This window comes from Manacus candei, unplaced genomic scaffold (genome assembly GCF_025592945.1).
Source record: "Manacus candei isolate 608988 ecotype Guabito, Panama unplaced genomic scaffold, ASM2559294v1 h1tg000088l, whole genome shotgun sequence".
Lineage (NCBI taxonomy): Eukaryota > Metazoa > Chordata > Aves > Passeriformes > Pipridae > Manacus > Manacus candei.
In genome coordinates, this window is record NW_026138136.1 from 3,682,143 (window position 1) to 3,709,923 (window position 27,781).

A 27,781-nucleotide genomic window follows, 5' to 3' on the forward strand; every position below is an offset into this window, starting at 1 on the left:
AATCAGCCTACTTCCCTTCCCCCTTACCTGCAATTTCTAGGAACAGTGTACGGTCCCCTGGGAAGCCTAGCCATGAATGAATGTATGGTCCCCTGGGACCTGGAGTGCCTCTAGAGCTCACTAAAACCTCCCAAGCACAGACATACAAATATGATGCTTTACTGAACCGTCCTTATCCTTTGGGACGCGCTCCCCCCGTCAGTGAAGAAGGCCACACTCTTTGTTCTATCCTTTGTCCGAATTGCTGACCTTGCATGTATCTCTTCTGGCCTGCTGAGGAGTCAGAGTCAGGGCTGGAGTGGCACAAGGTCTCCATGTTCACAGGCCAAAGGAGTTACATACACGAACTCCAGAAAGTTAATTAAAACAATGTAGGCTCATGTCTTCCTTGGACTTACCTCTGACAGCTCTGTTCAAGTATAACAGATAATGCCTTCATTGTGTCCTTCATGAAGTATTTTTGAACCCACAATTGTCTAGTACTATTTTATAATTAAAACAGATTAATCTGAAAATACCGTGGAAATAAAACCCAGTATCTTGTGTGTTCAGAAAACTATTAAATCCAATATTTATTCACACTTACAACAAGAAAAAAGATTTACATCTTCTGTAAATCTATAAGGATGCAAAGAATCATAGCTGAACACAGAAATGGTTTAACATTTTATTGAACTAGTGGTGCTTTATGTGCTGTTTTTAGTCAATCAGTGAAAAAAATTGTACCTTATGTCTTTATTTATTTATTCAACCTATAATCAAATTGCACTGTAGCAATTTCTTTCAGTCCCTTACTTCAGGAAACTGATTTCATAATTAAGCTTTCTGCAATAAACTATTTTACACCAAATTAAGTACATACACAAAATATAATGTGAAAGTGGGTTCAGGACATTAACACTCAGTGCAGTGCTATATAAAGACAGTTCTAAAGGAGTCTGTTTAAGTATTGTAAGCAATGTATGTTAGTATATCCAGCACTAATACAGCTCTGCAGGTTTTGGTATAAGTATCTTTATATAGCATTGCAGTGCACTGTGCAAACATACTGCACAACAAAAAAGTATCTGCTGACAGCAAAAACAGCTGTAACAAATGGGTCAGTAAAAAAACCTCCCATGCCATTAAAAGCTTAGTTCTTCAAACATGACCTTTAAACCATCTTATTTCAGAAATCTTACATTTCCTCACATTCAAGTTTTTAGAAACATGCCTAGCAAGTATCAATGTACATTGAACTTCACTTGAAATAGCATTGCCAAATTTGCCCTCAAATATTTCAAATCTGTTGATCCCAGAGCACTCATGACACACAAACACAGAGTTGTCAATTACTTAAGAAGTTTTGGCACAGTTAGGGTAGGAACTGTAATTTCTTTAAAAATTGGCACATAGTTTGGATTCGGTTGGCTTGGACCTTGATCCAAAGTCTCAATGATAGTCTGCTTCATATCCCTGCTGGCATCACCTCTCACTGTCAGCAAAGCTGCAATATGGTCATCCCTGCCAAAGGAAAATGGTAAAACTGGCATTAGGAAACTTTGCAGAGTAAGATTTTGTCAGAAACAGCACTTCGCTGGCAATTCTTTCACTCAGTTTCAGCACATACTTTAATCCTCAATCAGATATCTAGTCACTAGAACTGGCTTTTCCAGCTCAATATAAAACACTGTTTTGGTTGCTTTTAGGACTCTAAAACCTGTTTTATCCTCCCAAAACACAGAATTGAAGTATTTTAATTATTCCTCTGCTGTACCACTGACTACTTAAACACACGTAACTCCTAGGCCAGCTGACATACATTTTACATTACCATTATTTTTCACAAAGAAGTGGTTACATTCTAAAATATGAAAAATATGAACACATTTTCACATTCTTTTAAAATCTGCCCAAGATCACAAAGAAACTATAATTGTTATCTGTCTATCTATCTATCTTTTAAATTTGAGGGCAAAGATAATTACCTGATATCTGGGTATTTACTGACTAAAGTTGAAACTTCCAGATAGAGCAGTGAAGGATCAGTCAGCTTGATAACCTCTGCAATGGCTTCAATGATGTCACAGAGTCCTTCAGTGTCCTCTCCAGAGCCCTGCAAAGTAAAAAAAAAAACAAACCAAACAAACCCAAACTAAAAAAGCCACAAAACAATAGCAATGCTCCCTAGATCTACAATCCTTAAATTAATATTTTGTCCAAAAATGCTCTTGAATTTCCTGAAGAGTTGAATTTTCAGACATTAAAAACCCCAAAATATTTGTGAATTGTCACCATAATTACCTTCTCTCTTTCCCTATTCTTCATTCAGAGACCTACCCTCAGAATATCAGTGAAGGAAGTCATGTCCTACAAACAGTACGTTGTATTTATCCACATGGTGATACATTCTAGTCTTTAACTTTGGGTAATCTACCAGCATAAACATTAGGAATAATTTACATGAAAGCCAGATCTCTTCTGAAACATTACTTAAAAACTGGCCCTGCATTAGATTCCTTCTAATCATCTGGCCAGTAAAGCAGCTTTCAAAACTGATCACCTGAACTTTAGCTATTTAATCTCTAGACTATTTTTAGTGCTCTTAGCTCCAGGTCATCTGGTTCTGCCAATCTGGTATTGTTTGTTTCGTTTATTCCACAACATCTTCTATCAATGCCTTAATCTGAACAGATCTTACACAGAATCCCACATCCTGAAGGGCTCTGATGCAGGAGTTGCCCCAACATCTTCCACACCGAGCAGAGATGAACTCCGCCAGTTTTTCAAGCTTTATCTTTCTGTGCATCCTTTTTGCATTTTGTCATCTGTTGGCCCTAGGACCTTTCCTGAAGATTCCTGTTCCTTATGCACTAAAAATCTTAGGCCTACCTTATACGTTGGTTCTCAAATATTTGGCCCATCTTTTCTATTTCTACTGCACTTTAAATGAGGTCAACATACTTGTTCTGTTGATCCAAATGAATACACTGCATGCTCCTTAGGTAATAAGTAACTGCACCTGTTCAATGCTAGATCACCTTTTCTCCTGGCCAGGAAAAGCAAAGCCCAATTTTTTAAATATTTTTTCCTAAACAAACAACTAACTGCTTTTTTCTTCCACTTACTATTATGAATTATGGGGACCTACCTCTGTGAGGCCATTCAAATATTCAGCTGCAGAGAGCTGTATAAGCACAAAGCAGTACAAACTGATGCTCGGGAATTTTAGCAGCAGGCCTGTGTGTCTGTGCCCTCAGCTGGCATCCTTGATATTTACAAGTCACTCAACATTTTGGAGACATGGAGATCTAACCCTCTTTGTTTTCCCCAAGCAGTAAACGTGTGGTTTATTCTAAATTACAAGGTTAACAGCATTACCCAAAGCAAATACTTACAGCTGCAAGCTTCTTAAACAAAAATCTGAACTGTTCTGCTTCTTTGATCATTCTTTCTGCGCCCTCTTTTCTCTCCTCTGCATTCTTGAAAGATATACGTTTCAACATGATTGCTCTGATGTATTCCACAACTACTCTCCGATGGGCCTCAAGAGTCATTGTCTGAAAGAAAAGAAAAAGGTGATGCCAGTGATACCTGCAAATGTAGCCATTATTTTTAGGCTCGGGACAATTATCTGGCTTTGAACTGTGTATTTGCACTTAATCACCAGTATACAGTTTTTGCAACTGCTACAGATTCTAAGTGGGTTTGCTAACAGAAATGAAAATCTGTCCGTCCCTAATGATGTGCCGACTAGGAGAAATAACAAACCCAAGACATCTCTAATGACATGTCTGAATTATTTTTGAGTAGCACTAAAGACAGAAGAACAAACATAAAGTCATCATCCAAACAGGGATAATCTTTAAAACAGACCTTTGCCTGGCCTTGCAGCCTTGCTCTTTGGATCTCTGGTCAAGGAGTGACCAGCCACCACAGAGGCTTCTGCTGATGAACTCCGGTACATTGCACAAAGCACTGCAAATCTTCCTCGTGTTATCTGTGCTCTGGGTCAAGTCTGCTAAGCCTGGGCAAGCCTGCAGCAATCACTTTCTCAGATCTTCCTTGACTTATTTGATGTTCTACACTTGTCTTTTCATAGGAAATAGCTACTGGTACCTAGGTGAAGCATCTAGTATTGGTGCAAGAGTAATCCTGAGGTTTGGAAATAAAGAACAAAACAAAAACCACAAAACCTTCATAGGCTTATTTTTTAAGAGTAATGTAAGGAGAGTCCTTAAATCACACAAGTCTTCAGGTATGTCTCCTTCCCCTAAGCATGCGGGCAGAATTACTTACAATTAAAAAAAAGCTGGCATAACAGGTAGTCACAAACTTTTTATTGTGTTTTATTAGTAGTATGTATTAAGACTCAATTTCAATCAACATGTTCTTCAGTCAAAATTTGGAGAAAGGTTTCAGGAAAGAGAGAAAAGGTAGGAAAAAAGGGAGAAAACAGCAGATTGCAAAGTACTGGAAGTGACAGCCCTCATCCAGGACACAGAAAATAAAATTTCAAGTTCTGCTTTCAAGACTGTGCAGAAATACCAGAGTTTACTGGTTGTTCAGGGATGGCTTCTCTTGCGTTGGTTGAATTGATGCCAATTACATGGAGGAAAATGAGCTGCACGAAACAGACTGTGGGAGACTGACACATAAGCCCCATCCTGCTGAGAAGTAAGTGAAGAACAGTTCTACTACAACTGAGAACACTCCAGAAAAGCCAGTGGTGTGACGGTAGGGCATTCACTTGACACATGAGGAAAATGGCAAAGCAGAATGACTGTTAGATCCAGATCCCCTCTGTTCCAGAACAGTGTCCTTCCCACTGGGCTACAGTCTTCTTGCAGGCGCTTTCTTCACGGGAAACAAAAGTGTGTCTCATCCAGTGCTAGAACATATGGTGTCATGTATGGGAGATTTTTTTGTGCTGGGAGACAGTTGAATAGCAGATATGATGAATGTCAAAAAATCTGTTTGTAACCTTCTTCCCCACAAGGTGGCAATAAATGCTACATGATGAAACATATGTGATTGCGGAGATTGGTATTAAGACTTTAAAGGTCATGCCGAGAATGGAAAAGAAAGCTGTTCCATGGATAAAGACTAATTATGGGATCTTCCTAACTTACTTTCTGCTCTTTTTCTGAACTAAAAATATCTATTATTCACTTCCTTAATAACCTCTAGGTTCTGCAAATACTGAAGATTAAGAGATCATCAGAGAAACTCTGAGCAGTTCCCTTTACCACTTTAAGAACTAAAGTAAGAAAGAGTAAGTGTATGATTTGGAGACTGTCTTTTAAGCCCTTCTACTAAGTACTACTTAAGTACTGGTCTTGCTAGCTTCAAGTAGTTTCCTAAGTCTTGGGGAATCATTTAAGACATGCTGTCTTAACTACTCAAACCTGACTTTAATCTTTCATATTATTGCACTTGTTTCTATCAATAAAGAAAACCAGATATCCTTTGACAGACCACAGGAAAGAAAAAGATAACCTAACCTAGCACATTAAGTTGTTGTAAGAGCACTTTAAACATAGCTATGCGTTTGTTAAGGCACCAAATTCACTATGCTTCATTGTATATATTAAAACTAGGAATTATTTGACATACATTTATAAAAAAAACATAATTACAGACCAGCAAAACTAGTTTCAGAAAAGCTAATTTTATCTGACTATAAACTGCTGAGGAGAGGTAGAAAAGTACAAGCTGATAAGAATATTTAGTAACACGCCAGTAAATTTTCTGGACTAAATCCTGCAACTTAGATCTGTCTTTGACAATATTTTATGGCTGTGAACAAAAAGGATGAGAAAGAAACAGTAGATTCGGACTTTTGCAATGTGATGATGAACGCTTTTTCATTTCTAGTGATGAATCGATTCCAATTTTTGTATTCCAATTCTGAATTCCATCCACAGAATCACACAATATGCCAAGTTGGAAGGGACTCACAAGGATCATCGAGTCCAACTCCTGGCCCTGCACAGGACCATCCCCAAGAGTCACACCATGTGCCTGAAAGTATCATCCAAATGCATCTTGAACTCTGTCAGGCTTGGTGCTGTGACCACTTCCCTGCGGAGCCTGTTCCAGCACCCAGCCACCCTCCAGACGAAGAACCTTTTTCTAATATCCAACCTAACCCTCCCCTGACATAACTTCAGGCCATTCCCTTAGGTCCTGTCACTGGTCACCACAAAGAAGAGATCACTGCCCCTCCTCTTCCCCTCACGAAGAAGTTGTAGACTGCAATGAGATCTCCCCTCACATTTAGTATTCAGAAATTCCAAATCAACACGATGTTCAGAGTACATTAGCAAAGTATCACAGAATATTTTGCACCTACCTTTTTATATGGCTTTTTTATTTTTGCAAAGTCATTGAAATAATCCTCTACAGTGACACAGATAGTCCCCACTGCATTAGACCCCATCAACCACTTCTTCGTCATCAGCTCATTAAGGTGCGGCTGAGAAGGTAAAGAACAATAGATCAGATTGAATTTTTGACAGTTTCATTGTATCAGTGCAGTTATTGAAAAATGGGAGACAATTTTAACTGTCATATATTTCTAAACTACACTGCTCCCACATCTTTCCTCATGTGAACCATTCAAGGTGTTTACATTAATCCAAAATTTTATTACAAATCTACTGAGTCACAGAGCATCTTTCTTCACCCCTACCATTTCTCTAATTCTCTAATTTAACTGCCTCCCTCCCCATACTCCCCATTTCATTTTAGTCATCATTTTTTCCCTGAGGAATTCTATACAAGAAGCTAGCATTCCTAAACATGGAAATCTATCAATCAGAAAGGGCTGACCTCTGGAATCAATTAAATATCTTAATTACAGATGAACTGTACCTCCTGATGACAACTTAGTAACAGTAGTAGTTTCCCAAATAATTCCTAAAACTCAACAACATACATATAAGACTAAGTACAATCTGCTAGAAAATACTAACTATATACAAAGCACCTACCTGAAGTCATCCTGGGAAACATAATTAAGCAACTTTCCATTCTCCTACATGCAAACTATACCCGGGAAGAATGATACTAGTGTTTACTGGCATTTTGCTAGCACAGCACATATCTTATATGTTTAGCAATCAAAAGGCTCCACGACTACTTCCTTCCTAAATTATCTTTCCTTTTAAAATAATACTTCTGGGTTTTCTGAGGAAGAAGGTTTTAACCTCTAAATCCATGAAGACTTCATCTAGCAGGCTAGAGCATCCTTCTTTGGCAATGATGTCTAAAGTTGCATCCATGTTTGCATGACTGATTGACAACGTGTCTTCCATTTCCATTTTCAAGTATTTTCTTTTCAGACTGATTATAGATTCTCTGTGACACAAAGAAAAAAAGCTTTTCATCATCCACTGATGCGCAATTTTTGGAGTGTATGCACAGAAAAAGACAGAGCAGACACAGTTATTTTTGCAAGTGGAATTGCCACTTGTTCTGGAAGCTTTAATTTACTCTCCAGCATGATTTTAAGGTGATCAGCCTAGACTACTTGTGTGTTAATGAATTGTACACATGACAGTGGCAGTAGATATGGATGAATAAGGTGTTCGATTGCTGAACATCGAAACATGAGCCCTGTTCTGATACTCTTAATAGAAGGTCTATCTTTACTTTTCTCCAGCTCAGTTCACCTTGAGTACACTGCTTGAAGGTGATCTGTGAGAGATCCAATGTAAGAAAAGATGGCAGGCCCCAGTCAAACTAACTGAAATGACCTTTCCAAATTCCGGAAGTTGAAGACAAGTTTTTCTTTGGCAATGAAATTCTTGGAATAACAAGTGGTTTTTCACCAGTGAGGGGCAATCACAATACCTGCCTTTTAAAATGGCAATATCTTTAAACCTGTTGCCTTTTTTCAGTCAGCTAAACTAGCTTAACTGAAACCCTCTTTGTATACAGAAGAAGAGAAGGTCCTTGGAACACGTAGTACTACAAATGAAATATCTAGCTATTTTTCTCACGATACTGCAAGAACATGCAGACTTACTTAAAGGTTTGACAGTTATTGATGACTGCAATCATGTACTGAACATAGCACTGAGGATACTGACGATTTTTCAGATGATCTTCTTTATACAACTGTGCTTCATCTTTGTACCTGTAACACATACAAGGAACGGCATTAAACAGACACAAATATGTAATAACTTGTGTACACCCATAGGTCTAAATGCTCCATAAGGGCTCGTCAGGTATTTAGAAATATTTTATAAAGGGCTTGTTGCTCATGTGATGTTTAGTCTCTCTGTTCTGGGCAGAATCCAGCCAAGGAGGTGTCTTCTGTCTTCCTTATGATAAAGAGACATAAAAGAAAGCAGAACCAACTCCAAAAATTAGAGGCATTTGCAGAGTGGAACTGAAAGTGCCAATCACCAGCACAAAAGAACTGCCGTGAAACTGGGGAAGGGAAAAAGAAAGAAAGAAAAGGAAAGGGAAGAAAAGCTTAGTTGGCATGAATGTGATAGGAGAAAGACAAAGCAATAAACAAACAAGTGAAAAACAAGTATTGGAATTGTAGGAACAAAGAGAGACTGAGGCAGGATAAAGCAGCTGTATTTTAAACATTAAGTTACCTGGTTAGAAATGAATTCATTTGCTGAAGACATAGAAGAAGTACCTTTGTTTTCAAATCTTCATTTATCTGAGCAGCCACCTGAAGATTTTGCTCAAACATCTAAGATGAAAATAGATTAGTTATAAAGAGAGGCCTTTATCGGTGGTAAACCAAAGACAGAACTCCTACCTTGTTGGAGATGCTCTCTAGCACCAGTTCTACATATGCTTTTCGTTGGGGGTTTTTTTGTTGTTATTTTTGTGTTTGTTTTTTTTTAACAAGCCCAACAACCGTTGCTAACTAAACCAAAAGTCACTATTTCCATAAGAATAATTAACATATTACTGACAACCATTAATGCATGCTGCAGTTTTCTCCTGACACGGAAAACGGCTGCATGCTTTCTTCATCAAACAGTACTTAATATCTTCAGTAGTGATTTGGCTTTACGGCATATCTAAGTTTTTGGGTCAGCTCCTGCAGTTAGTAATGAATAACCTTATAACTCAAATTCTTTAACTTCTCCTATATATGAAAGTAGTCAGCTCACATTAGTAAAGTAAAGGGGCCCCTAAACTTTAGAAACACAAGCAGGCACAAAGATCTAGGTGACCTATCGGCAACTGTGTTTGAGAGGAGGGGAACTGGAAAGGAAGGGTACAAAACCAGGTGGAAACATGAGCTGCTTTTATGCTGAGATGATTTTGAAAGTTTCACTGCTACATCAATCTCAACACTTCAGTCTTTGACAGCATAACACTAGAGCCAATCAGCCACCAGTTTCTTTGACATCACACACTTTCTGAAAACGATTAGATGAAGTCAACCTTGGCCCTAATACAAATGGGAAAGAATGTACCAAAAATCCTGGTATAAGCCAGGAAAATAATTAAGTGGGAAACAAATGCAGGAAGAAGAGACTTTCATTTAAGTTATCTAACAAAATATTTGTAAAGAAAAATTAGAAAATGAGCATAATAAGCTGACATTTTTCTATGATAAAGATCACTTTCAAAACTTTCCACTACCAACAACAGGGTGGTGCAAGTTTGGGTATTTTTGTGGTCTTTTTTTTTTTTTAAGAGCTTAGAAATAGACTTATCTTTTCTGTTTTAAGGATATTTAATCACTTGGACAGATATTAATGTTAACTGAAGTAGCGCTTAAAACAGCAACAGTTTTGACTTTTAATGGAACATTTTATCCTAGTATTAAGGTGTTTGTGTAATGAATAACTTATAGAAACAAATACATGCCTAACTACATCGGCACCATGTTAACAAACAGCCTAACTAACTCAGCACTCTATTAACAAACACTATTCTAATAACTTACAAACATCTCATCTGGTAGGCTTATACTACAAATTTACATCAAGAGACCTACGTAAAAGCAGTTAACTAAACACAAATATCAACTAAACAGGCTGGCAAAAATGTGTTTCTAATCTACACATAAAAAGAACTAAGTCTTTAAGTGTTAATGTAAAAAAGGCAAATAAAAACCCCTCCAACTAACACCTCTACAGGAAAAAAACCCTATTACACTTCAAAAGACATAGAAACAATGGCATTCCAAAATGTTTGATTTCCCCTTCACATCCCTTCACTCCCCCCAATCCCTGTACTGCTTCTGTAGGTTTTCTAGAATAACCAAGTTCTCTTATACCTGAAAAACAATAGCTGGGAGCGTAGTCTGATAGTACCCATCTTGATCTGCTTCTGGTTCAGTTTCTTTTATCCAGTCTTTTTTATCTGTCTCCAGTGCTTTTCGTAGCCAGCCAATAATGTTAGACTTCATTAAATAAAGCAACCAAGAGAAAGAAAAGATTTTTTAATTTAAGACAACAAAACTCCCTGCTACAATATCTGGAATAATAGTCACTTCCATAATGAAGAGTGGCACAGTAACAGATAATGTTGACCATTCTCATCATTCCTACAGGATATAGGGAACAGAGACAAATTAAAATTTGTACTGACAAAGGTAAGTACTGGTACACTAGTGATATAGTTTGAAGCTTATGCACATTTTGGAATGGGAGTGCTCCTAACACAAAGGGAAAGTCAGTTTGTCAGAATAAACATGTTCACTAACTTTGGAAGCATTTATTAAGGCTCAGGCTTTAGGTTTCAAACTGAATTTTTCAACAACTGAAAAAATTAGGGTAAAACTTAACGTAGAAAAAATACCACATTTCTGCTTGTAGTTCCTTTTACACCTACGTTTTAGGAAACTGAGGTTTGTTACTGCTGGGGACAAAAACCCGGGATTAGATTGAATGGGTTGTGTTTCTTGGAACTTGAATGCTGCAGAACATAGTGATGGATACAATAGCTGGCTCTCCTCCCATCCAGCAAGCTCATTATACAGCAAAAGGACATTAGGAACAACTGTTTTTAGAACTAGATCAAACCAGTTTTCTGCATGACAAATAACAGACCTATTCACAAGAGCAGATAGTAAAGACCAGCATGTTCACTAAATATGTAATTGGATTCTTTGATTTCTTTCTTGGTTGGGTTGATATTTTCTGCCTTTGTTCTATTTTGTTCACATTTGCTTAAAACCCCTAGTAATATAAATGTTCTTACTTCTTTCCAATATGTAACAGGCATGCACAGTAAGGGCAAAGAAGTCCACATAGTACCATCTTCAATTATGTGAAACTATGTAGTATCTTTTTTTCATTCTAAGCATGGGAACTGCTTTGATGAGACACGATTTGCAAAGAAGAATTAATCTTTTAAAAGGCAGCAGCCCAAGGGACTTTTTTTACCTCAAGATCAGCATTTGCAAGAACTTTTTCAAGCTAGGTGATTGGAAAAAAAAATAATCTGCTAGAAATCTGTTAAAATCTATTAGCATTTTATTTCTCATGAAAATGAGACATTTTTACTGATGTAAAGATCAGTGTTTAAGATTATAGTCACAATTAGGAAATACTTTCATTTACCCAAACAGAACTAGTTATATTTTGTTTATAAACACTTCTAACAACGTCAAAAGAAATAAAGTATAAGTGAAATAAATAGGTAGTTTCAGTATTTTCTGCCTTAAAAAGAAGATACAGCCAAACATCAAAACCAGCAAAAAGAAAACCACTCTGTTTAACAGAGTAGCAGCTTTGTTTTATGTTGTATAAATGAAATAAATTTTCTATACATAATATTTTTCAGTAAGTAGGGAAAAAACAATTCTGAAAAACCAATATAGGTATATTTTTTCACTGTAAGTAAGGTCAAAATGAATTCAAAGGCATTTTCTAGATCAAGACAAAAGTAGCTTGAGAAAACAAACCAATGGGTTTTTTGTCCTAAAGATAAGTGCAGAAAAAATAAACTTGCATATAAGTCCTAGTAAAGCTAATGTGAAGCAGAGCCTCTACTGGTAACTTCCTTGAGACATAACAAGATTGGTGCATATTACTCTGTTGAGTATCAAGTCCAAGTAGTTGCTGTTACTAGAAATATTTTAGTAGCTGACACATTGAAAGAAGCATAAAATTTTCCCTCCTCTGCTTGGCAGAGCTCCTAAACTTAGGAGGAATAGGAATTCATTGAACAATATAAGAACAGCAAGTCCAAAGTTACAACTATCCAAACATCCAGTCAGAGGCAATCAGTGGTCTTTAAAGCAAAATGCATTATCAAACCTTACAATCACATAATGATTGTTTTGCCAGGTAGTTGACCAATTTCTAGTGACTCCTAGGATAACCAAGAAGCACTGCCTTTATGTTTAAGATGCACATGAAAGGGCATCCACAAAAGGAAATTATGCTCATGCAATTGACAGTCATGAAAGGAAAAAGGCTGTTAAAAGAATCGAACTGGCAAACATGAACCTCCCGATTACCTTCAAAAGACCACATCTGCAACAAATGTTGATGTAGTTACTATAGGAACCAAGCTGCATTCAGTGTCTTCTAAGTATAGTAATACCTAACATACTAGCACTATGGATTTAAGCATATGATTACTGGAATTCCTTCCTTTCTAAGAAATTATTAGTAACAGTCTGTAAAGCATAACTACTCCTTGAAATGTCATGGCATATATCGATAAAATCATCTGATTATAACTTTATAAAGAAACCTACACATAGGATATGAAAATATATAAAAGTAATGGTGTTGGATTCACATTTGTCACATTAGTTTTCTCAGATGGAGGAACAGCAGTGAGGTACTAAAGCAGCTATAAACTCATCTGAAGGTGTCCTTGCACTGTTAGTACTCACAGTAAGAGTTGACATATACTTGCTGAGAAGCTGGTCTACCACATCTTGCGAAATCAGAGGATCCAGAGAATTTACATCCACTTCTGGAGACAGATCTGAATTTCCCATCATCTCTGCACTGAATTAAAAAAAAAAAAAAAAAGCCTTGCAAATTAGTAAAAAAAAATGAGATAAAAAGTTAGATTATGCAGCTTTTTCTGTATGTCCACTGTAAAGGGCAATTTTCCAATTTTCCAATACCTACATGTGTCAAAAAGTTCTTAATAGTAACTGTAACAGTAAAAGTGTTTACAAGGAATGTAAATAAAACTATATAAAAGAGAGCAGAATGCAAAAGCTATAGCACAGCATATAACAAAAAAATGTTACAGACATTTAAATATTCAACTCTCCCATACATTCCTGACATCTATGTACAAGAATTAGTGATTATTTAAAACCAAAAAAAAGCCAACAGGTTCAACCTGTGAGCTCTTAATAGGGACTTTTTTACATGTCTTTTAAATTTCAGAGGTGATGACAGACAATTTACACATTTTGAATTTTAGAATGGGAAAGATCAGTGACAGGTTCTTTTATTGTGCTCAGTTCCTCCACAGAGCTTCTGTTTTGCTACTTGTACCACATCCATAAAAAAATTAAAATATATTGAGAAAAAAAATCTACCTGTGCTTCCTGTCTTAGTAGAGAATATAGGTAATATGAGGGAGAGGCAACTTTCGTGACAAATCAAAAGTACACTTCATGTGTACTGTATAACAGCACTTCCTTGCAAAGGACAATTCTTGATTTTATAGAATTTGAAAGAAACTAGAGCAACCTTCAAAAATATTTTGACAAGGATTAAATAAAATTATTACTTTACAGTGATATTTGGCATCTATATATAATAAGATTATATAATGAGTGGCTTGCGTAATTAAAAAAACACCCAAAACTACACCAAAGCATAAGATCTCATATTTCATGCTCAAAAAAATCAATAGCTCAAAACCACACTCTTCAGAGAGTGGTTTATTACAGTTGATGGAAATATATTCAATCATAATAACATGAATTGTTTCATATTCCATTTATAGTGTGCTTTTCAGAAGGAAACCACAAATTCTATATTTGCAGTGGCTACTATAAAAATAAATAGCAACTTAAAAATAAATTCCTAAAGAAGTGTCCAGTTTGTATAGTTCTGCAAGTTGAAGTTGTTCTGCAGTGAGTCAGCATAGTGGTGCTTCCATGTCATGAAAAAAAATAAATCTAAAAGCACTGAAACAGCCACTACATCTAACTACTTAAATACTAAAGTTCTTGTCTTTGAAGTCATAAAAGCTACTGTGAGTGAACACTCCACACTTGTAACATCTTCCTGAGCCTGGAGGAAAAGAGACTGAAGTTATTTTAAGTGGCTCAATCTATTCTATTCAGAAAACTGAATTCCTTTCTGTTGCTGTTTACTGAAAGAATACATGTAATAGCAGGACTTGCTCTATGTTGTTTTAGGGGAAATGTGAGAAGCTGTTTATGGCACTGTGCCATGTTAGAAAATATTTCTAGCATCATTATACATCATTATCCTTGTTCACAGGGCTACAGAGACATTAACTAGATACATAGTAACATTCCTTCTGTTCCTTAGAGTGAAGCTTGTTGACACTATCTGTAGCAATGCTGGGGAACTCTTAGCAGTTTCGTCACCACCTGATCAGTATCTGATAAAATAATGCTATGATTATGGGCATCAGGATCTTACAAGACTTATATTTTCCCTAAAACACAGATTAGAGTCCTGGTCTCAACCCAGTACAGTTTTAACAACAGTGCGTTTCCAAAACTCTCATTGACTTCAGTATGAAAGAGAAATCCACCTAGCACACTAAAACTGCATCCCACTCTAATATTAAAGGCTATTATTCCACATGTAGCATCACTTTATTTCTCAGCTATGAGTTGAGCACATTTCTAAAAAGACCTTCCAAGATATTCCCTGATTAAAAAAATGCCACGATCCTTTTATAAATCTGTCCTAGTTAGGACAGCTGAGATCAGTTCATCATGGTGGGTGTAACCCAAAACTGTATTCTATAGCCTTCCATGTCATTTCCCAGAAACTAGACTATTGTTGTCAATAGACTATTCGCACCCTCTACCCATAGAGCCTGACTCCTCAGGCTATAAACTAGGTGTTAAGAGGCCTGTGAGATAGAAGGATGTTTCTGTCCTCACACCCTTTGTGAACTCCCCGCCCTGAGGGGAGTACCAAGCATTCCTGCCTGAACTGGAGGATATATAATCTTGGAGTTTTGGAACATTTTTCAACCCACTCGTGGGATCCAGAGGACGGCTGCATCTCATCGCTCTCAACCAGACTTAGACCACCACTGGACTGCGATCACCAGTTCTGGCCAGACTGCAGCAGCTCTCCCACCAGCAGGTTCTTCCCCTCTCCCTTTACTTTGGACTCAAACAGGGCCCAAGGAACACCACTTTGTTCAGGCCCCAGGGTACTGGGTTATACATTTGGGTTTTTGTGGGTTGAGACCAATTGTTTGTTTGTATTATTGTACTTACTGTATTATTTTAATAAATTGTTATTCTGACTTATAATCTCTCCTTTGAGTTGGGTTCATTCCCCCTGCTGGTTAACTTTTAAACCAGCACAAAATCCTATCTTGCAAATAAATACTGTAAACAGAAGTTATTCTGGACTTTCTTATTAATTCATTACATTAAAAAATCCTTGATGCTTCTCTTAATTGGTCAGTATTCTCTGAGTCAGTTTTGAAGTCCAGCTATAATATGCAAATACAATACAAATGTATATCTTCCCTCTAATGTTCAATTACATTTAATAAAAGTAGAGAAAAATTAGAAAGGACAAAACTATCTTCCACCATACAATGTTCCACAGAAGCAAACAAGGAATGTAATAGCAGTCTAGAACCTATATTTCATACAGGGCAAAAGAGGGTGAAATATCACAGACACACAGCTCTCATGATGTCATATAGTCCATCCTCCTTCCCTGTTTATAAACATATCCCTATACAGAATTGTTTATTTTAAAGAGATGCCTGGCAACTGACATTTGGTAAGCTCCGCAAGTGTCCCTGTTGAGAACTTCACTTTTCCAGTCACAAAATGGAGCCAATTTCTTCCACTGTGCACTACAAACATACACAACAATTAATGATTATAGAATGGTTTGGGCTGGACCCTAAACATCATTTAGAGTTCCAAACTACCTGCCGTGGGCAGAGATGTCAACCCCTTAGACCAAGTTGCTCAGAGCCCCATCCAAACCAGCCTTGAACACTTCCAGGGATGGGGCATCCACACCTTCTCTGGGCAACCTGTTCCAGTTATTAACATCCTCTTTATAACAGTTTATTGTAATACAAAAAATTACTGTACTGCCCTCTTGGGGTTATTTTTTTTAGAGAAAAGAGAAACTCAAAACCTTAATTTTTTCCTGCAAGATACTGTCTCTAATTTTCATCCCACTTGTTACAGATATACAGGGTAGAAGTGCATTCTCAGATACCCTGTACGGTGTCTACTCCCCTCACTGCTTCATTTGTTTCACAAGACTCAGCCACCACGTGCTACAAGCCATGTAATTTGCTTTAGCAGGAGTGACCCTTTTTTATTTGTTTGCTTTCTAAACAGATGCAACTCTGGCTTTGCTTCCTAACTTTACCCTGCCACTGATGGAACACATGGACTGAGAGAGCTTTAGCTCTGAATTGTCTAACTCAGTAACAATACACTTTGCTTTCCCTTTTGAGGGAAGGGTAGAAGGGCAATTTTAAGACCAAGATTTGCCTGACTGGAACACAAGCCCCAGAACATAAATGAAGAACCTGAGAGCAGGATTTCTACCGAGGTCACACCACTGTAGGTAGGACTCCCATATTTCTGATTTTCATTCACTGAAGAGTTATTCCTCTGGCCTTCAAAAGAAGAAAAGGCCAATTAATTCGGCTTTTTATTAGTGGTTGCATCTCTCATATACCCTGCATAGGTATCTAAATATGCATTAGTGGCTGGTCCTCATTGTTCCTTGCAGGGAAGAAAAAGTAGAAGAACTTTGCAGTGTAGACTAAAGCCCAGAGTTTTGAATACAAAATGAATCTTAAAGCTGGTTATAAAAATTCTCCAGAACAGTATTATCTCCTACCTCTTTACTTTATGGTATTATACTCCAAACCCACCAAGCGTTCAACTTGCTTCATTAGAGAGATTGAACAATTGAAGACGGCAAAAGTACACACAGCACAGAATCTGGATCAGTGCCAGCTATTCAGAACAAGATTACAGTCATACACTGCAGAAAGGCTAGCAGTACTTTTCCTAAACAAATGAGTTGCTCTAGTAACTACACGCCAGCAAAAACTAAACAGTTGCCATTTGAGTTGTTTCTACCTAGAGGGTGGGGAAAAAAAAAAAAAAGAGGTAAAAATATCTCCACAGAACTTAAGTTATTCCAACAAATCACACAGCTCAAAAGAAATGTGTCTAAGACTATCAGAGGAAATAACCTGTTAGGAGAAATTCTTCTAAATTAACAAATCACCACAGAGTTTTGAGAGAAAACCTGAAGGAAGTTACTACATTCTTTCCATTTAACAGTAATGAAGCAACTGAAAGTCCCAACCCCTGTAAAAAAGAACAACAGAAAGTTAATAACCATGCAGATCTTCCTGGGTTGTGGCTACAACAAATATTTTGGTTCACACACGAGCTCTCAGCCTCTTCTGCTCTTCCCAATACTTCACCAATCTGGTACACAAATACAAGGGGACTGTAGCTTCAAACAGATCTTTAACTGTATTAAAACTTTAAGCAACTCAAAATTACATACTAGAAAATGTAAACAACTTTAAGAAGCAATTGCCAGAAAGCAAAATGTGTAACAAATAGTGAAGAACTGGTTGTTTTGATATTATCCTTTTTTATCTTCTTGTATGTTAATAGACATGCAAATATTAACACAGCATGTTTTGCATGCTTACTCTCAGCTATTGCTAACAGCAAATACAAGGAGGCCTTACCTGTTGTATGTGTTTAACACCCAAGTTAGAAGGCTAACAATCTCATTTGCTTCCAGATCCTCTGCAGCAAGTTCCTGCATTCGGGTGGCCAAAGCTTGATGGTACATGTTTAGCAATCTGTTGAAAATGTCATAATGTGGAGGAAAAGATTGATCCAGCAGGGTCTTAGCCACGAGCAGGTCATCAAGGACGTATTTACGGATGATTTCTAGATGCCGCACAAGCCACATTTTGTCAGATTCTCTAGTATCTGCCTGAGTGCCTTCAATTCGCGTGCTCACAGTTCTTTCCAAAATGTTGAACATTTTTTCTTTCCATTTCTTTGGTCTGCCAGGAGGTATGAACCCAGTCTGCTTTTTCCGGTCTAACATGCGCCTGTCAGTTTTCTCCTCCCTCTCAATTATCCTCACAACAGAAACAAGCAAGGTTGGATCTCTACGGACCGTGACAAGAGATCTTTGAACCACCATCCAAAGTTGCTTTGCCAATTCCTCAGAGAGTTTCTGCATATCCCCAAAGTATGTATGGATAAGGTTCATGTCATGTGTGTTTTTGCTGTCCATGCGATACTGCTCATACATCAGGTTATCACGAGAGCACTCCAAGTCCATCAGCTTTCGATGAGCTTGCAGAAGTTCCCCTCGCTCAATCAGGTCATGTGTCTCCCTGACTATCTCTGGAACTGAAGGCAAGGCAAGGAAGAAGAAAAATCACAAAGGGTACAACACCACACAATCAAAACACAAAGAATAAATACAAAATAATAAAAGCACTAGGAAAAAAGCTGGAGAACAGTTGTAGGAATTATTTTTAAATAATTTAAATGAAACTATTTTGAAATATTCAAAAATTGTTAGTAAATGCTATACTTTATACATTATTTTATGTATAAATGTAACTTTATAAATTACGAACCACAGTGGTCCATTTTGAGCAGTGGTTAAAAAGATCATAGTGCCAACAGATCATAATTTCCTCTTTCCCTCCCATCTCTAATAAATAAATGAATGAATCCAGGAAAACCTATGAAACAAATTGCAGTACTAGTCTTCTTATACCATACACAAAAAGCTCTTAACTTACCTGACTAAAAGTCACTTACTCTGCTGAACCTGAGGCTCCATAAACCCAACAAATGCCAAATTTTACCTCCTCCTTGAAAGAACAGTTTTTGCCTACTTAAGGCACACAGGAAAAATAGGGATAATTACCTATGCTGCTAAAGTATTTAGAAGCTTTTTTTTCTTTATTATTTTTCAGTATTTGAGGAATACTACAGAAGAGGATTAGGATTCTGTGGGGGAAAGAACTGAAAAATCTCAGCTGAAAAATTGTCACTGCAAAAAAGACAGCCAGTGATAAACTGACAGCCACCAAAAAGGTTTAATGATTGTATGTAGCTGTCTTTTGAATCATGATGAAAACCATCTGGTTTTTAAAACATTTGATGATCTCTGAGCAAAACAAGTATACTGTTTAACAATTCCAGTGGCAGATGCTTCATACTAAAAACTCCTCAGTACCTGAAAAGAAAAGGCTTATTGTCTCAATTGCATTCATCTGTGCAAAAGGAAACAACAGAAACAAAACAACTCAGCATTGGAACATGCATAATTTTGTTGTTCTTTGTTTTTAACTGCTAGACATTGCATGTGAACAGTACTCTTTTTCTCTAAGTTGTACACTGTATCCAGTTTGGTACTGTAACAGTTGGATACAGGTTTAGAGAGAGTAAACTAATCAAACTGGTATGACTGGGAAACAATTTTTCTTTATAGGTAGGCTTTCTGTATGAGTTTTAGGACATAAGAGGAGAAAAAAGACCATTTAAATACAATCAAATTAGTATGGTAAGTTTAGCACCGGCTATAGGGGTAAAATACTTAAAATTATTTATAACCAGAAAAGTCCTGGCAAGGAATTCACCATGATTCAAGACACAATGTAATGTGCACTAAAAAGGCTGCACCAAATGACAGAGGTAATCCCATTTTCTTTATCTTCACAGTATCCATTACATCACATTAATCATACATAATTTTGCAAACCCTCAGAGTTGTGCAGTGGTACGAAAACTGTCTTCCACATATAATTTCTACATGCACAAGTTGGTTTCTGTGATTGTGCTGCCTAATTCTGAAGCAAGGACTGTGCACAGCTGAAACTGAACTTCAGGTAGTTTATACCTACATTTACAACACTAACAGAAACCCCTGAGGCTCCTAACTGCTGAGTATGAAAGACTGTCAGGGAATCTTTGACTGGAGATCTTGCCATTTCCCATTTTTATCCTTGTTTGGAAAATGTTTTGAACTCCTAAAATCATTTGGGACTATTGTACCCAACAGACTTACTGTAGGTGCACAACTCAGGTGCCAACATACCAGAACTTTACAAATAATCTTTCTCTATTTGTTGCTTGTGTATTTCAGCCTTTTATATTAAACACGTTATCCCTGCTACTGATTGCTAGCAAGAAGCTTCCTTGTGAATTGTGTTTGGTGAGGAGATAGGACAGACTAGAAGTTCCTACAGCACAATTTAGTCTTCATCTATATTAAATGGTTACCAGCTACTTCTCTGAACGTGATGTGTAGGCAATTCTTCCTTATTTCTTCATTCCCAGTGAGGTTGAAAGTTGATATTACTGGATAACCTTACAGCTGTTAGCACCATTTAAAGAGCTTCCAGTATTTTATGGATCATGTAAAGAACATTAGATTACCTGAAAATATGTTCTTGAGATTTTCTACAGCAGCTGCCAGTTGGCTGTGTTGCACTACAGCATCCTTAACATCCTTGAGGTTTTCTATAGTGTTGATGCTCTGTCTCCAGTCCTTATTGACATCTATCAAAGACTGCTGAATGTCCTTCACATCATTCAGTGCATTGTGCAGTTGGCTTAAGCCTGTTCGTACTCCATCTAACTGTGACTGTATTGCTGCCTTAAATACAAATAAAATGAAAGAACTCTTATTAATCATTATAAGTTCTTTATTTTCAACATTTCTCAAGAATTAATTTTCATTTCAGTAGCTATCATTTTCAGAGGAAAAAAATGAAAAGGAAATATTATAATTTACTAGAAATGTGCAACTTCGTGCATGCACAACCTTGTGTGTGCACATATCCTTTTCTCAAGTTTTGAAGTTGTAGAGTTTTAAAGGACCTAGATACAATTGGTTCACCAACAAAGCTAACATAGCAGCTTAGGCAGATAGATCATCAACTTTATGAATCTGTATTAAACCAGGATCATAGGAAGGCAGAATGAGATTTCTTTGCATTTCCTTCATAAAATAATTTCAAAGGAGGATATCAAAAGAAAGCTGATCCAGATGTTTCAAAAGAGTGCTTGGCATGTACGGATTCTCAAAGCATTTTACTAAAGCAGTTACAAATTTTGACTTGCAAGTGGAAATGTTCTGAAAAAAAAATTAATTCTGAAATGTTACAAAAAAAAAAAAAAGAAAAAAAGAAGTAAACAAACCCAAATCAAAACACCCTCCAGACTGTCATGACTGAAGGAAAAAAAATATCAAAAGTGATTCAGTCAAAACAAACAACAACCCCCAAACTGAATAAAATTTTGTTGGTCTGGCTGCTGATGTTTCACAGCATCAATCCAACTACTATATTATTTTGGTTTAAAGACAGGTTATTGATATAGGTCTCTTGTGACAGGTGACACTTCAATGTCTCTTCAAAAAGGCTATTAAGCCTGAATATCATTTGACAGACCAAACACCTTACAGAAAATGCATTATAGTGCATATCTGAGTGAAAGAAATCAGATCACATCCACAGCATGTTTTTTACATAAATGTTTTTAAAAAGATGTGATAAAGGTGAAATCAGGTGAGTGGAAAATACAACTAGAAATAACAAACTTCAAAAGAAAAGCCAAAGACAAGCGATCAGTGAAAACTCAGTTGCATGTCTTGAGGACTTAAAGTAACCAGTAAAGAAATGAGGCACTAATGGCTTTGCTAAGCTCAAAACACATTTTTTGCCAGACTTTTAAGGCCCAGAAACTTGGACAGTCGTGGAACTTTTTGTTGCATACTAGAAGCCAAAGAGGAAATCCTGGTAACAGCGAACAACATTTATTGTGTTTTAAATGTACTGGGAAAGTCCCGGAAAAATGCAGTCGTTTTTAAACTAGTGTTATTTATGTACATGCTGATTTTCTTGATAAAAATGTATTTTCCTGCCAGACTTAGTACAATTAAGCAGTGGTAAGGCATTTTTATATAGTGTCTATCTATAGTACTGCTGCATTAATACGTTTTTCCCTTAAAGGGATAATCAGGATACTCAAACAGTCAATACAATATTCATACACAACCTTCTGCAGCTGACCATAAAGTATTTTAAAAATCACATGATCATTAAATGTTCAGTACTTCTGTTTTGATATTTCAATTTCTTTGGAGGTAGATCTAAGTATTACTTATTCAAATTTTTGCCTATGTAACTTTGATTATGTTAAACAGAAACAACTACTGATCTCGGTTTCTGACACAAATGGATAAGAAAAATTCTAAAAACAGACAGCCATCTATGTTCAGTTTGTCTCCTAATAGTCAGCTGGGGCCAGTGGATGGGGGGAGGGCAGGGAGCGAAGCATCCACGCATTGTAGACTTTGCTTCCTACAATGCATATTCATCTTAAATTGGACTGACCATCACTGTCTTAAAAGAAATAAAAACAAAACCAAGCCATCCAGAGAACAGGGCGCGAAACTTCATTTTTATGTCTTTTGAAGTGACAGCCCTCAACAGGAAGCCATGGAAACAGGATCCTGGCTGCCTGGTCTCCCTAGAGCCCTACGGTTCAAATTCATGATTGCACAGCAGCTGAGAATCAAAATGGAGAGGATTCATGCATGTTTATACCTAGGAAGACCCACGACCTAGAAACTCCCCTAGGATATATACACAGTATTTCTTCAGAAATAAGTTTTTCCATTGGCAGCATAAGTGCACAAAGATGGCTGTCAATGTTTGTAATTTTCCAGGCTCTGGAATAGAGTGCAAGCAGCTCTTCACCTACATTTTGGACAGCAGCACCTAAAAGCACGAGCCCACAGTGCTACCTGGTGCTCATCCACACATTATTTCAGAGTTCTGCTACCAAACCTCAAAAATACTGCTTACTAACCACCATCAGTCTCATGCATGAAACAGAGAAGTTTGACACATTTCAAAGCAGTTTTTCCTGTAAAAATTTATGTTACACAGGAAGAAATGCTGGATGGAAGAAATGGACATAATTAAATATCTGAGAGAGGATACGGAGAGGATACCTAGATTCACCTGAAGAAAATGACAAAGATGAAAGCATATCCAGTCAGAAAGAAGCACTAACATGTTCATGCTGAAAGATTTCCCATGTGTTCATTCACACAGATGAAGCAGTAATCCAGCCTGAGAAGTCAGCAAATCCTCTGGTTGATGATCCTGATGTCTGTGTCTCTCCATCTTCCACACCATAATTATATACAGTTTAAATGCAGAGCAAGAGTATTTCTTACATCCTCTCTGTGCTCCCATCCATTATAGTAATTCTTATGGGAAAAATGGCATCACTAACCATCATCTGCTTCGGGAATGCATCCTGAGTTGAATAAGGGGTATTGAACTTCTTTTTGGAACAGGTATTTCTGACCACCAACAGATGACTGAAGTAACTTAAGGCAAATAACAAGGAAACTATAAAGTGGATTTAGGCATTTACAAGACTTACAAAGTTTAGTCATGACTGTCTATAGAAGCAGTCAGGCAAATGATAAAGTACTCCAGGCAAATGACTGTGCTCATATATTATAAATAGGTCACAGTAACTGAAGAGCTGATCCATTATTAACAGACTCCACCATATGCACTTCTGACTTAAATCTGAAAAACCCAGTCCAAGTCACCAGAAAAATTACTGTTTCTATGATGCAGACAAGAATTAACATAACAATTTGCTAACAGATTTCTTCACTGTGAAAGAAAACTAGCTTTCTTTTACTTCATGCAGAATCTCACAAAGAAGGAGCCATTAAATAGTTGTAAGATAAATTACCTTATACTGAAATATACGATAAGATACACTGTATATCAGTCATTTTGATCTGAGAAAATGTTTCCCAAAGCACTTTTCTAAGGCTCTACTCCTCGTACTTAATACAGTGGTCTAAAATGACTGTTGGCTAGTGAGTACCAGTGAAGGAAGAAAACACATATCTCAGTAAGATATGGACAATAAACACCGGATGGTCATAGTCCTATTTCAGGCTAAGTCTGTGTGTGTGAACATGGATGCACTCACACGTGCAGGAGCAGGAAAATCACGGGGCACACTTCCACAAGAGACAAGAAGTGTGATGTATTTTTGCTATCTTCCCTAAACCCATGTAAAAGTCAGAGGCAAAACTGACTGATCCTTTTTCAGATGCAATCATCAATCTTTTGTATTCAATCATTAAGACAAAGGTTTGTTGGCTGACAAGATACACAGGACAAAGGTAGCTGTCCACAGGTAAACCATAGAAGGTACTGGACAGAAAAACACTTGAAATGCTTGAATAAAATGTCAGTGAGATGTACAGCATCACTTTGCATTACTCTCAGAATATAAACTTTTTGTTTCGGACACAGAGCAAAAACTGAAGTCACAGTTTAAAACTGTCTGGTTGAAAATGCAGAATCAAAAAAAAAAAAAAGAAAAAAAAAAAAAAGAAAGTACATTCATGCCACACTACAGATACTCAAGTTTATCAAACTTGGTACCTTGAGTCGAGCTTCCACTGAAGCTTTCTTACGAGCTTCCCTCCTGCGATACTGCTCCACTTTATCCAGTTGATCAGGACGCTGCAGCATTCCTGCTACTCTCTGAACAGCTGTTGCAACAGCTTCCCTATCTGTTTCCTCCATTGTTGATTAGGTCCTCAAAATGCCTTCATAACTTAACAGTGCTGAAACGAAACAAAACATTTTTAGAAAATACTTTTTTTTCATTGGATGGCTATGTGACATTTCAAAGTTAACAACTGGAGAATTAACTTTGGCAATAAAAACAGTGCAACTTGACAGAAGCATCATTAGACTGCATTATAAAGAGGAGTAATTGGAATTCTACAAGAATTGCATTTAAAGTCAATTAACTGTTTCATTTTTTTCACTGAAATGTTCTTTGGTTGCTGTTTTTGCATTTACCTTACTCTCTGTAAGTTTGTATTAAAAAAATCCCCAAAAAACAAACCACAGAAAACCCACCAGCAACAACAAAAGAAGCAGAAATTTTCATTTAAAAAACCAGATTCTATCCAATCCTAGTGCAGGTTTGTCTACCAAAAAGGGAACGAGACAAGCATAAAGGAATCTTATAGATGGTTCAAGCAAAAGTCCTAACTCCTCCTGAACCAGTCTAGTGGAGCTGACAGTACCACAGTCCCCCTGTAGCAACACGTCAGATTTGCTACCAAAACCAGAGAGAAACGGCTGTGGAAGCTCTAAACCCAGAGACTTAACTATAAAGCACTTCCATTTAAAATTTTGATGGATCATTTTTTTTACTTCCTACTCATTTTCAGTTCTTCCCACAGTATCAGTCCAGTTCATCAGAGGTGTAGGTATGCAGGGAAATATTAGTCAAGTATTTCACCTAATTCTCTAGCAGAATTTCTAGTGAAGTCAAGACAGGCATGCAAACTAGTCTGCGGAAAAGGTAACATCTGCTGCCCATTAAGCCAGACCTGTTCTCTCAAACTTCACTAGCTACTAACAGAAAGCAGGGAGGACCCCAGTCACCAAGGATGCAAGAAATGATGTCCACAGAGCTCCAATGAACATATCTGGAACTCCTCATTGCTTCCAAATTATTTCCATCATTTTATGTCTTCAGTCTTGTAATCAAAAAGAACAGTTTAGGTTCTGCTGCCACAACTGGAGACTATACTCCCTCATATCCATATTATTCCTTGAAAGAAGATACCTACTTTCAAAGCAGTCTGCATTCATATATCCGGCACATCACTTAATCTCAACAGAATAGTGATCTGATAAAGAACTGTGTCAAGGGCACACACCTGAAAGAGCAAAAAGCAAGAAAACCAGCCTGCTTATCTCAAACCATGTTTGATTTCCTACCCTTCATTTGAAGGTGCAGGTTCTATTTCTACCACTCACATTTTGGAATGAATACTCCAGTTTTGTTTGGCTTGATCCATTTCCATGCTATCTGGGCCCCACCTAACATATAAATAAATAAATAAATAAATAGTAGTTTCTTTCAGATATGAATTTACTACAGAAATGGTATGCTGGAGCAGAGAGCTTGATCCTGAATTACTGCCTTTACTAAAAACTCCAAATACATTCCACAGGGTTACAACAGCTTTACCCCACACAAGCTACTACCAAGCAGACAATGTGAAGAGAATCAGTAGCCAAGCACACTGTAACCAATCTGCTGACACAGACAGGCTATTGCACAACCAACAAGGAAGGGCTAAGTTTAGGAAACCTGTCAACTTTACATGGAGACTGTAAAGCTACAAACATCTTCAGAGCAAAATATAGGCAGAAGTGAACAAAACTAAGTCCCGAGCAGTCCTGGAAAAGCTCTGGCTGCAAGCGCACCCTTATCCTGGGGTCTCACGCTGGGGGCAACTCACGGGAGGAGGGAGGCCACTGCCACTCCAGAAAGGAGCTCCTGGGATGGAGGCACGTAGCGACACCTGGGGTTAAGCCACGACCCCTCCAAACTCCAAAGCTCGGAGGAAGCAGTCCCAGCCCCGCCCGGCTCCTCCCTGACAGAGGTGGCTAAACTTGAATCATCCGCATCCACGCAGGTGCCCGTCCCTGCCGGGCAAAGGCCGAAGACCCGCCCTCGGGCACGCCGAGCTCCCTCGCCCCGCAGCCCGGCCCCGGGACGGGAGGAGCCCTGAGCAGCCCCTTCGGCCCCGCCATCCTCGGGGGCTCCCCGGATGGCCCCGGCCCATCCCGCCCCCACCCCCTCCGCCTCCCTCTGCCACACCGGGGTCGCGACAGCCATCGGCAGCCCGGCAGGGTCGGCGCGGCGGCGCTCACCAGGCGGGGGCAGCGCCGGGAGCGTCGGGGGCAGCGCCAGGGGCGGCGGGAGGTCCGGCTGCCACTTACCGGGGCCGCGGCCGCCCCTGCTCGAGAACGCGCTGACAGGGCCCGCTGCGCCGGCGCACGCCCGGCCGCGCAGGCGCAACACGCGGCCGCCGACGCCAGCACCTCCTCCCACTCCTCCTCCTGGCCGGTGGGGGGTTTTTTGTTGTTGTTGTTGTTGTTGGGTTTTTGTTGGTTGGTTGGTTGGTTGGGGTTTTTTTACAGTTTGGCTGTAAAAGGGCACCGCGTGTGCTTCTGAGGCCAGGTTCAAGGTCACTGAGATGGTTAAAAAAAAATAAAAAATAAAAAATGAACTGCACGAGTCCTGTGAGTTCCGAGTTGGAATGGTTGCCCGCTGCGGTGGGTATCGTCAGGGGGGGAAAAAAGGAAGCACGCGGGGTGATTTCTTCACGGAAGGGACTGATAAACATTGGAAGGGGCTGATAAACATTGGAAGGGGCTGCCCAGGGAGGCGGTGGAGTTACCATCCTTGGACGTATTTAAGGGAAGACTGGACGTGGCACTCAGTGCCGTGGTCTGGTTGACATGGTGGTGTTCGGTCATAGGTTGAACTCGATGGTCTCAGAGGTCTTTTCCAACCTAATTGATTCTGGGATTCTGTAGCGGTGCCACAGGTGGACAAGCTGCAAATCACGCGGTACCTTCAGATCCGTGTGAAAGTGCCTGTGCCCGTCAGAGGAGAAGGGGAAGTCCTCACATAGTGCACTGTTGGTCTCTTCATGCGTTGCCCAGACCCCAGGGTGCTGCCATGCCAGGAAGGGATGTG

At 38.4% G+C, this 27,781-nt stretch overlaps 1 protein-coding gene and 1 long non-coding RNA gene across 5 annotated transcripts; both read right to left on the reverse strand.

The window, feature by feature from the left end:
- Positions 1-547: 547 nt before the first annotated feature.
- EXOC3 (exocyst complex component 3) lies at positions 548-27,110 on the reverse strand. Of its 4 annotated transcripts, XM_051812721.1 has the most exons (14): positions 26,047-26,083; positions 25,857-25,946; positions 24,649-24,833; positions 20,594-20,813; positions 17,869-18,550; positions 12,821-12,938; positions 10,247-10,372; positions 8,598-8,698; positions 8,012-8,122; positions 7,191-7,341; positions 6,335-6,457; positions 3,378-3,539; positions 1,968-2,095; positions 548-1,503 (listed from the first exon to the last, which is right to left on the reverse strand). In XM_051812721.1, the coding sequence occupies exons 3-14, from the start codon at positions 24,790-24,792 to the stop codon at positions 1,332-1,334; spliced, it is 2,238 nt and encodes a 745-aa protein (XP_051668681.1). In that variant the 5' UTR covers positions 24,793-24,833; positions 25,857-25,946; positions 26,047-26,083; the 3' UTR covers positions 548-1,331. The 4 variants fall into 4 exon arrangements, with proteins under 4 accessions (XP_051668681.1, XP_051668680.1, XP_051668679.1 ...); XM_051812720.1 differs by lacking the exons at positions 25,857-25,946; positions 26,047-26,083 and adding an exon at positions 27,019-27,110; XM_051812719.1 differs by lacking the exons at positions 25,857-25,946; positions 26,047-26,083 and adding an exon at positions 26,950-27,080.
- Positions 13,266-17,862, reverse strand: LOC127482495 (uncharacterized). The gene is made up of 2 exons (XR_007908636.1): positions 15,470-17,862; positions 13,266-14,824 (listed from the first exon to the last, which is right to left on the reverse strand). It is a non-coding gene; the product is annotated as an uncharacterized LOC127482495 (long non-coding RNA).
- Positions 27,111-27,781: the final 671 nt, after the last annotated feature.